Consider the following 11,867-nt stretch of genomic DNA (forward strand, 5'->3'; position numbering starts at 1 on the left):
AACCACTCCTTTACACATTGCTTTAAAAGATCGCAACTAAACAATATGACTGAAGGCCTAGTTAAAGAACTTGAGATGCTTTCTGGGCTGAAGGCCCAAAACTACACCCAAAACAAGAACGGCTGAAGGTCTGGCTTAGAAATCAAAAGTAATTAAAAATACAAGGTAAAATATTCATTTCTTAAAAAAACATGCAATTGAAAACAATTAGTGGCTGAAGGACAGCTATAATTAAAACACATTAATAAACAATTTTTTCAACAAAGAAATTTCTTTTTAAACTTACAACAGAACGGCCGAAAGCTTAATTAAAGAAATATTAACTTACTGCACGGCTGAAGGCCACAAACAAATTTCAAACAACGGTTGAAGGCCTGAACAACAAGTCAGACAAACAATTTAAAATAAACCCCTTCCTTCTTATAAAAAAAATTCCTTTAAAGAATACACATGGCTGAAGGCCTTATTAAAAGGGGTTCACGTAAATCCTCGGCTGAAGGCCACACATAACACATCAAACAACTAACGGCGTAGGGCCTTGATTACAAAAAAATTCAGATAGAACTAATTTTAAGGAAAATTAAAAAAAATGAAATCAATCTTAAAAATTTTAATTTAACACAGCTGAACGCCTTTATGTAATCGTAAAATTTAAAAGAACTGAATTAATACACGGCTGTAGACCTCACGCAATACTTGAAACTAAAATGAAAATCACAATCTAAAACAAAAAGAACAGTGGTGCTCAGAAGTGTTCCAAGGGGCGGCCTGAGAAGGTAGCTCAAACGTAAGGTGAGATGAGAGAGGCAGCCAAGAGTTGAAGTTAAATAATTGGATGGCAAGCCAAACTACGGACAGCCCAAGGACCAACCAACAATTTAACCAATTCCCTTCTGTCCGACCAATGGCACAACAATGGAAAATATTGGCCGATAATGAGGATATGAACAGCACTACATCTTCATAAATTGGCTTCTAAAAACAGCCAAGGGAACAATAACCACTCTAAGCAAAATATGAACCAAATAACTTAAAAGGCTGTCGAACTACACGCCGTGCCGGACAGCATCAACACGACAAGGAAAGGCACACTGCCGGAAAACTACGCTAACGACCAGGATAGGTAACTGGGGTGTTAACAGCCACAGGGCAGAAAATGCTGCTGGTGCACTTCACTGGCAAGTAACAGTCAATTTTATAATTAATCACAATATAGGAAGACGGCTGCAAGATTTCACTGACTCCAACACATCATACGTTTCTGCTAACCCGAACGGCCCAAGGAGCAACAACCTGCAAATGAACGAAGAGATGTCACAGTAGTTGAGGTTTCATAACAGGTTAACTGATCACTCAACTTCAGCGTCGAGGTTCGGTGGGCAACGAACTTTGTCGCTCTCACAGCTAGCACCTCACAATCCGACAGCTCGTGCGCACCGCCAGCGGTCCCGGCCTGACTCCGCATCCCGGAGACTTCCTCGCTGCTCCGTCCCAACCGACGGACTGCCAGCATGCAGACAGCATTAAAACAACTGCTCAGGTAAATCCACACAAGCTACACATGGTTGAGCAAAAAGACTTCCACAAACAACTCGGACAATGTTAACGGTCACTGTGGAACAACAAGGACGAATCACAAGTCGACACACACAGAGAACTCAGAAGCGGTCGGCGACCATATGCACGTCGTGCGATGAGACGACTGACCGAAAAACCACCCAAGGTCGTCGCCACTCAAGTCAAGCACGTCGGCAACAGTCAGGCAAGGCATGGCTGTCCAGACCTCACTGCGGCTCAGTCCCAACTGAACTCACGATGTACGACAACCCGGAAATACTAGCGGTCACTCCAAAGATGGTACGACAGTGCTCTTATCGATAAGCGCTGCTGCTATCACTCTCGGGCAGGCAAGCCAGCAACTCAGTGTCGCCAGTAAATCGAATAAGAAACGGGACGGCAGTACCGCAGACAAGATGTCAAGTAATAAACGGCACGAACACGAGCAGCGCACGGCTCAAATAAATCATTTTTTCTGAAACTGTAATCCTTTGCTTGTTGTACATGTACATCATATCTACCGATTACCGTCCCATTCGGATAACTCTTTGTGGTGCGTCGTTTGTTTGATTATTTGTTTGTTTGTTTTTTCTTAGACTGTATATACTAATCTGAATTTGGGGTATCATTGCTAGTCCCTTCCGGTCAGCCAGTATTCTGTTCGTAATTGTACATGGACATTTTCCTTTCAATAAGCACGACAAATTTTGGGCCCTTACCACGGACTCTCCTGCAGTCAGCTAACAAGACAGTAACATTTCCTCTTTCTGGTCTGCAAGGATGAATGTTTTCTAATATTAACGTGTCTGACCTACTTCTTTCTCCGAGTATTACACTTACTTCATCATAGAGCCCATAAAGATGTGGAAGAGGCGAACAGGGGAAGGGAACACTTTTCTGTGCAATGGTAATTGTCAAGAATTCCTCTTTCGAGACCGTCGCGGAAACGTCTGCCTTAAACCTTCCCCTCGCCTTTATATCAGAAGGCTACAGTTTGATTCTACATAAAATGTTGCAAAAGAAAGACTTCAAAAATCAATAAAAACAGCCTCGATCGCGTTTTCAGACTTTTTATTTTCTGACAACAGGTTTTGGCCCTTTCCTCAGACCATCTTCACGATTACATTGCCGTTATGGCTGCCGGTTCGGCAGACGTAGCGAGATCCGGAGAAGTACGGTTGTCACCATAACAGGTCAAAGGCAATATTATTTCCGTAGCCCCTCACCGATAACAACTCCACCTATACAGGGTGAAAAGTATTTAAACCGACCAACTCTGGGAGGTTGTAGGGGACATCAAAACAAATATTCTTTCCTAATGTCATTTTTTCCTATGAGGAGTATTTAAACCTTTAAAGAAAGATTTCTCTGGTGGCTAATTTATTGAACCAACAAACACTTTTCCATTTTTTATGACCAAGAGACAACACATTAACACAACCCAATTTCAATTACAATAGATTTTCAAAAATGCCTCCACTGACACGTAAACAAAGGTTACACCGCCGGATCATGTTCTGTCTGACACGTGCAAAAACCCCAGGAGTATCCTGAATTGTTCCTGCTGCTGCTACTATCCGGGCAATCAGATCCTCTTCTGATGCAACAGGAGTTGCGTAAACAAGGTTGCGCATCTCTCCCCACACAAAAAAGTCCAGAGGGGACATAACTGGGGATCGAGCAGGCCATAGTACAGGACCTCATCTGCCAGTCCACGTTTCTGGGAACCGTCGGTCCAGGAATCGACGCACACGACGACTGAAATGTGCCGGCGCCCCGTCATGTTGGAACCACATGTGTTGTCTTGTAGGGAGCGGGACGTCTTCCAGCAATTCTGGCAATGTTCTGGCGAGAAAATTGTAATAGTGCCTGCCATTTAATGGCCTAGGTAGCAGATACGGCCCAATTCAACAGTCCCCAACAACACCGACCCACACATTAACGAAGAACCGCACTTGATGAGCGCTAGTAACTGTGGCATGTGGGTTATTCTCACTCCAAACATGCGAATTGTGCATGTTGAAGACTCCATCACGCCCGAACGTCGCTTCATCGGTAAACAACACAGAGGATGGAAATGTAGGATGCATTTCACACTGTTCCAGGTGCCACTGCGAAAACTGTGCTCTGGGTGGATAATCAACTGGTTCCAGATTGTGGACACGCTGTAAGTGAAATGGACGTAACAATTGCACTCGAAGGACTGTTCTTACATTCGTCTGATTCGTTCCCATGTTACGTGCACTTGCACGAGTGCTGATTGAAGGATCCCGCTCCACATGCTGCAAGACAGGTTCCTCAAATTGCAGCGTTCTTACCGTGTGACGGTGTCCCTGTCCAGGTAATCTGCTAAATGACCCGGTCTCACGCAGACGTTGGCACACAGCAGCAAAGGTCGTATGATGCGGGGTACGGCGATTAGGATATTGTTGTTGATAAACCGGCTGTGCAGCTCGTCCGTTGTGGCGCGCTACGTAGTACGCACCAACCATATCAGTGTACTCGTTCCTGGTGTATCGCTCCATTAGTAAACAGAGACAATGCACTACTACACTGGTGGACAGCAGTTGCTTACAACTGAAGAGCGTAATACGCCCTCTAATAACTGAAGATCGTAATACGGCCTCTAACAACTGAAGAGCGTAATACAGCCTCCACCGGTTTAAATAATCCTCCCAGGAAAAAATGACATTAGGGAAAAATATTTGTATTGACGTCCCCTACAACCTCCCAGAGTTTGTCGGTTTAAATACTTTTCACCCTGTATGTGCCCAAGTGCAGCTTACTTATGTCAGCTCCGAAGTGGCCGTGCGGTTAAAGGCGCTGCAGTCTGGAACCGCAAGACCGCTACGGTCGCAGGTTCGAATCCTGCCTCGGGCATGGATGTTTGTTATGTCCTTAGGTTAGTTGGGTTTAACTAGTTCTAAGTTCTAGGGGAATAATGACCTCAGCAATTGAGTCCCATAGTGCTCAGAGCCATTTGAACCATTTTGAACACTATGTCAGCTGGTTGCTCAATACCCTCGGGCATTTTGAACCTTTAATTCTAACTCATTCCACAAGTGTTTGTGCCATCCCCGTTTGAGCGTAAGCATACTACAAAGGAATTACCAGCATTGTAGCACATCAAATGTGTTCCATTTTTTTCCACTTTCGTAAATAAACTCATGACTTATCTATCGAAATTATGGCAGCTCAGCTTTTACTTCCCATTTAGTTTCTGTACGTCACAAACTGTCATCTTTCACAATTTGCTACCATAAATTAAACATACAGATATTTTCACTTTTCCCTCCATGTTTTCTAATCTTTCTCCCCTTTTTTATTTCTTTCTTTCAACTGTGGTTTTGTTTTCATTAACATTTACGTTGCAAATCCCAATTTCTATGTAGAAACGATAATTCAACCAACAAAGTGAATGATTATTGCACTGTATAACTACATTCGGTTGTCACAGCAACCACCTTCAGACGGTATTACTGCAATGGTAGTACATTAATAAATTATAGCGTGTTCATCTAGGTATGTTATAGTAGAAACAACCTTAGGTACTGTCATCGCAGTAATAACGCCATCTTCAATTTCATGCCGGTCTCGGTAGTCCGTTTTTCACTGGAATGCACACTACGAGTGTTGATTATCTTCAGGAACGCTAATTGACGTGATGGTTGCCAAGTCAACCGAAAACGATAATACTGTGGAACAATTGTGACTTTGTCGACTGAATAAATATTTCCAAAACAGGCATAGCAGAGTTGTACATTATTCCTTACAAATCGTCGTTGAAGAAATAATGCTGTGTAACTGACCTTTCCGATTTTCCAGATTTGTATCAGTTGGTATACGATGAAAATAAAGCTCAAAGAATTGCGTAATTCAAACAAAGTAAAAAGAGTTATACATGTCACGCACCTGCAAAAGAATGAAATACCGTGTAACTGGAGCGTCAGAAGATCTCACAGGGTGTTAGCAGAAGATGCCGTTATCTGTAAGCAGGCTGCAGGGCCAGAAAATTCTTGCGGAATGCAGCAACACCTAGAGTGGCTGGCAGCTGTCAATCACTCCCAAAGACAAATCTCGACTCTTACACACACTACTTTCAAGTGAGCAACGAATTCTTTCTTGGTGAAAATATCATTTTACGAAACGCTATCAGCTAATACCTTGACCCAAAACCGGCTTCCAACACAAGGACATACACAAAAATCGATAACACTGTTTTGTGGCTGTGCGAGTTTTTGCATTTATGCGGCATATCGACACAGTCAGTCACGTGGCACTGTTTCTTCAACGACGAAATACTGTCAATGTATTGCTACCAGTTTAATTTCTAATATTTATGTATCTATCAAGTAAAATGTAAGCGATCTGGTTGAACGGGAGAGAGCGTGAATGCCCTCATCTGGTGAAGATAAATAACTGAATAAATAAACGTTAAATAAATTGACGTGTACAGTTCGCTGAAAACAATAATTTTGCTCTTCTTTTGGCTGTATCAAACTGACAATGCAGCCTCTTTATCCTTTATAAATGTTCATATGAGACACTTTACTAACTAAAATGCTAAATTTCTGTTGGCAGGTGACACGTGAGTTCGGGGTACCAGCTATGAAAGAAGCAATGGACATGTTTGGGCTGTACGGAGGCCCGTGTCGTCGACCGTTGCAGCCTTTGACAGATGATCAAAGGATACAACTCAGAGAAACATTTAAGAAGTCTGGTTTCATACCGGTCAAATAACTGTAATAACAGTACACATTAAGGACGTTTCTCGCCTCTTTCCTCGCCATTCCATGCAAAGATATTCCATGAGCTGACTGAATAACGTCAGAAGGATGAAACAAGGAAACCGATCCACGCTTCCGTAAATAAATAAAAATTTAGAAAAAGCTATATGCATTCATTTCAGAGTGAAACAAGCAACGTCCTTAGGACGCCTTTACGCGGCGTGAAACAGCGGTACGCAACAATTTCGCGAGGCAAGTATCGCATACTGATAAACGTGGTCCCTGCCGCAAGAGGTGTAGCGCGAAGTTGTTTCGCGCCGAGGCAGACCCCATTCTGTCTCTCTGTTCGCATCAGAAAGCCTCGCGTCTCACGTTTCTAGTAATGTAAACGTAGCTACCTGTTCCGAGCGAGACCTTAAAACAAGAGGTAAGTATCCACCTCATCGAATTACACAAAAAATTCTGCTTTTGTGAGATCTCAAAATGAAATCCCATCGCAATCGGGCAAAAAGAGAGGATGAGTGGAAGAACCTGACCGTGATCCTTCAGCAACAGTCTCAGTTTTGAAATTAAAATGAAAACTCTGTTGGAGGTCATATAAAAACAAAACGAAGCCATTTCATTTAAACACTGATTCCCGTATTGACATCGCCGACAGAAAATTTCTTACTCCACAAGCGACGACCTCATCCCGTTTTATCTAAGGTTGAGTAACAAGTACACTGTTTTTGTTCTACTGAATTTTGTTTATTTCGAATTAGTTTGCGGCTTATTGGACAATCTTCAGGAAACAACTGACTATAGTCAGAAATAGACTCTAGATCTTAGGCAACGATACAAAAACAAAAATACTGCCCACTTGCACAGAGTATTGTGCATCAAACTTGTTTCCTAACTTTCCAATTACACTTTACATAACTGACAATGTTAATCACGATAAATAATTAAATAATGCAGAATTACGGGTTAAATGGTTATACTGATAAATTTTTTGAGATATTAACATTGGCTAAGAAATTGTTAAACTGAGCGCTCTTCATTTATGTTGTGCAACATACATCTTTTTTTTTAACGCTGTAAACTAAACTTTAAAGGCAACGGAGAGTACTATATAGAATAATTAAAATACAGAATCTTATAGTATTACACGTTCTATGGTTGTAGTGCCATAGTTTTCGAGGTCGTGGCATTGGTTGAGAACTGTGTAACTGAGCACTGGTAACTTATGTTGTGCGACAAACATGTTTCACATCGTAAATTACATTTTTATGCAGTGGTCAACATTAAACACAGTAGATGGTTAGGAGACACAATATTAAAGTATTATAAGTTATGTTGTTGAAGTTTGTGGTCTAATAAAGGTAAGGAGTTGGTAATTCTATTAATTTTGTGTAGCAGTATGTGTCAGTGTGGCGGTTTGGGGGTATGTGACCGCTTGATTGTTGCATGTGAAGCTTAAAAATGGGGATGTATTCAGCTGTAATTGATTATTTAGAACCAGCTGGGGATTTTGAGCTAAATGTCTGTTTAGCTAAAGTGCTTCTAACAAGCTTAGTTTTCTTCCTTTGTTGTATATATGCAGTACTTCCGTGTGGACTTGGTATCTGTGTTCTTCTTTCAACACACGTTTGGCAAAGGTGGCGTCTGACATAACCTCCAGCTGCGTTCGTGTCCAATCAGCCTACTTGTTACAGCCCTACTTGTCTGACCAATATACAGTTGTTTGCAGTCATTGCAACTGATTTTGTAAACACTTACTCAATAAATCTGTTTTGACCTTGCTGTTGAATAGGATATGAGCTGTAGTGCCCCTTACATGCAATCAAGTTTTGTAATTGCAGGATTTGAGGGTTTTGGCTAATTTGTCGGATAGCTTTCCTAATTGCGGGGCAGTACACCAGCTGGTTTTAGCTGTGATTGTTGCTGCAGAGGGGCATACACACAGAAATTTTTCTTCTGTCGTGTTTTTGTAAAATGTTGTCAGTTAATTGAAGGCTATAGCCATCGTTTGATGCAGTGCATGTAATGGCGTCTAATTCTATCTTAAAATTCTGTTTCGACATTGGAATGGGCGTAAGACGAAGTACCATGCAATGGAAGGCAGCACGTTTGTGTGACATGGGGTGTAATGGGCATTCTGCTTTTTTTTCTGCTTTTCCATATACAGGCTCCTTATTTGGGCGAAAGCAGATGCGGCGGTCAGTTCTACGGCAGGGCTTTCCAACACCATAGTCTCGCCCGACATTTCACTCCTTTCCTGTCCTTTTTGTGAGGCAAGTCTCGCTTAGTGTTAATGCAGGTTGACACTTAACCGTCTCTTGAGTCAACGAAGAACCTATAAGTTGTATTCCGACAAGGCGTTGGACAAAACAAGTATATAATTAGCGTTCAACTGTAACTCTGTATACTGCCGAATAACGTTAGTACAACTTCGAGGGTAGTCATAAATGTTCAGTCATCACATCGAAAAGTTAAATTATATTTGGGTTCCGTATGTCAATCGCTAAAAACGGAACCCATATGTTAGACTGATACATAAGCTCGTAGCGTTTTTATCTTGCATGTTGGTATTCCGGTTGTTATGTGTTTATTCATCGACTGTCATTCTTTATTTGTGCTCACTGTTGCTATTTGAGTTTTCATATCGTCATTTTGTCATTTGGAGATAGTGAATGGAGCTGTGGACGCTAGAAAATGGAATTTCTAGTGGAGAAATCGGAATATTTCCGATATATTCTTCTGTTTGAGTTCAATAGAGGGGTGGCAACAGCGGAGGCAACCAGAAAAATTTGCGCCCTGTATGGGGATATTGCCATTGGACAGAACATGGTTTCCTAGTTTTAAGGAGGATTGTTTTGACATTAATGACTCTCCACGTCCAGGAAGACCTTTGGGGTTTGATGAAGATCGTTTAAAGGCATTAATCCACAATGTTCCACTTCAGTATAGTCGACAACTGGCAGATGTGATGAACTGTGATCGTTCCACCGTCGTGCGACATCTACATGCAAAAATTGGTTTTATGAGTACCGCATGCTCTAGTCCAAAATCACAAGAATCAGCAGGTGCCCATATGTGCATCTCTGCTTGCTTGTCATCAACTGGCTCGTAAATAACACCAACCATTCCGGTACTGTATCGTTATCTGGTGACGAGAAATGGTGTCTTTATGCTAACATAAGGGGAAAAAAGGAGTGGTTGAGCCCAAACTCCCTGTACAAAGACCTGTGCGCATCCGCAAAAGATAATGTTGTGCATCTGGTGGAACAGCGACGGTGTGGTATACTTCCGAATTGCTTCCCAAGGTGTAACCATCACTGCTGACATTTACTGTCAACAACTGAGACGTCTTGCTGACGCAGTCCAAGAATAGTGACCAGGAAGACTGCATGAAGTGATGCTACTCCACGATAATGGCAGCCCGTGCTCTGCAAGATTGACAAAAAGCACTGTCTAGCAGTTGGAAAGGGAAGTCACTCCGCACTCACCTTATTCACCTGATCTTGCACCTTCACATTTTCATGTTTTCAGCTCTCTGTCGAACAACCTCCAAAGAATTTCCTTTCCGAATGAAAACGCGCTCCAAACATGGCTTGACGAGTTCTTCGCCTCAAAACCACGTGATTTCTACGGTCGTTGAATCCAGAAGTTATCCCAGCTTTGGTAGACTGTTGTAAATACTGAGGAAGAATATGGTATTGATGACTAAACAATCTGATGAAAACACTCTGATGAAAAAGCGCTATGAACTTATGCACCAGCCTAATAGTATCACTTTGTTGTCTGTCTGTCTGACTATCAGACTGTTAAAAATTCTTTTCCTCAGGAACAGGTGGAAGTATAAAGTTGAAATTTATGTCACATACTAAGATCTACGATCCTATGGAGATGTAAAAAACTGAAGATTCTAAGTCAGTGCAATCAAAAGATATTGCCATTTATGTCACATATTTTGATACTTGCAAACACGCTCATCAAAATTTATAGAGTACTAACCGTTGACGTAGAATCAAAAAATTTGGCAAGGGGCAAGGTTTCAAGGTAAAGGTAAAGAAAGAAATCCGAAAATTGTGAATTTGTAATTATATCAAACGAATAATTTTTTTTTTTTTTCATTTGTTATCCGAGTCTGTCCGGTCGTCTGTTAAGACTCTGTTTCTCAGGAACGGGTAGATATAACAAGCTCGAATTCGTGTCACACACTAAGGTCTACGGTCCCTTCAAGGTTAAAAAACTTAAGCTTCTAAGGCTATGCAATCAAAAGGTAGTGCCATTTATGTCACATATATTGATACCCGCAAACTCACTCATCAAAACATATAGCGTATTACCCGTTGACCGATAATTCTGAAATTTGGCATGAAGCAAAATTTCACAGAACAAGTAAAGGGAAAAAAATCAGAAAATGACTAATTCGTAATTATATCACACGAAAAAATATTTCTTTCGTCATTTGTCATCCGAATTCAAACTTTCTCGAAAGTTTTGGGATTCCTGTGACCAAAGCGAGTATGTTGCCAATATCAATGTGAGAGCCAAAAATCGTTGAGATTCTCGATTCCCAGGATGGAGGAACTGTCCATACATGAAATTAGGGTTGTATGGGACCCTCAGCATGCGAGACCTACTAGCAACTGTCCAAGTTTTTCCTGCTTGTTTGTTTAAGCATATGATGGTTTTCCAGAAAGTAATGCACCGCGCCTTTTTTCTCAGCCGAAAACAATGCTACGAATGCGAAACGTTACGTATGTATTATTTGAAGTCTCCGGAGTGAGCGCGCCTAGTTTCCGTCACTTCCGGCAGATAGTGTAGCTGCAGGATGGTTTCAAAATGGCGTCTGCAGGCGATGTACGTTACAAGCAACGTGCCGTCATTGAACTTCTCACTGCAGAGAAAGAAACTGTGGGAAATCCACAAACGCTTGTGCAAAGTCTACGGAGCATCTGCTGTCGACAGAAGTACAATTAGTCGTTGGGCATGGAGGGTGAGGTCTTCAGAAGGCGGTTCGGCGGAGCTCCACTATTTGCAGCGGTTGGGGAGACCATCCACAGCTGTTACACCACCTGACATGTTGCAGCGCTTATGTTGTCATTTGCGAGGACAGACGCATTACGACTCGGCAGTTGGCGGTGCTTCTGTCAGTCAGCAAAGGAAGTGTGGATGCAGTTATCCGCACTCTTGGATATTGAAAAGTGTGTGTAAGATGGGTTCCATGGTGTCTAACGGTGGATCTCAGATCGCACTGAAAAACATTTGTCTTGATTTGTTTCAAAGTTCTGAAGCTCAGGGGGAGGCCTTCTTGTCCCGGATTGCGATAGGTGATGAAACCTGGGTTCACCATTTTGAGCCCAAAACAAAACGACAGTCGATGGAATGGCGCCATTCTCACTCCCCACAGAAGAAATAATTCAAAGCAACTGCTTTCACCGGTAAGGTCATGATCACTGTGTTCTGAGACTGTGAAGGTGTGATTCTCATTAATGTGACGCCAAGAGGTGGTACCATTAATTCAGAAGCAAATTTCAACACATTAACAAAACCCAAGACACGCTTTCAGAGACTTGGGCGCTACAGCAACCCAGG

At 42.0% G+C, this 11,867-nt stretch overlaps 1 protein-coding gene across 2 annotated transcripts in view; it reads left to right on the forward strand.

Annotated features, from left to right (window-relative positions):
* The window catches only part of LOC126473285 (4-hydroxy-2-oxoglutarate aldolase, mitochondrial-like), a 78,806-nt gene extending 72,387 nt beyond the window's left edge, over positions 1 to 6,419 (forward strand). For both annotated transcript variants that reach the window (XM_050100241.1, XM_050100242.1), the window contains one exon: positions 6,139 to 6,419. In XM_050100241.1, coding sequence (XP_049956198.1) covers positions 6,139 to 6,297 — 159 coding nt within the window. In that variant the 3' untranslated portion in view covers positions 6,298 to 6,419. The remainder of the gene's footprint in view (positions 1 to 6,138) is intronic.
* Positions 6,420 to 11,867: the final 5,448 nt, after the last annotated feature.

Source organism: Schistocerca serialis, chromosome 4, assembly GCF_023864345.2.
Source record: "Schistocerca serialis cubense isolate TAMUIC-IGC-003099 chromosome 4, iqSchSeri2.2, whole genome shotgun sequence".
Lineage (NCBI taxonomy): Eukaryota > Metazoa > Arthropoda > Insecta > Orthoptera > Acrididae > Schistocerca > Schistocerca serialis.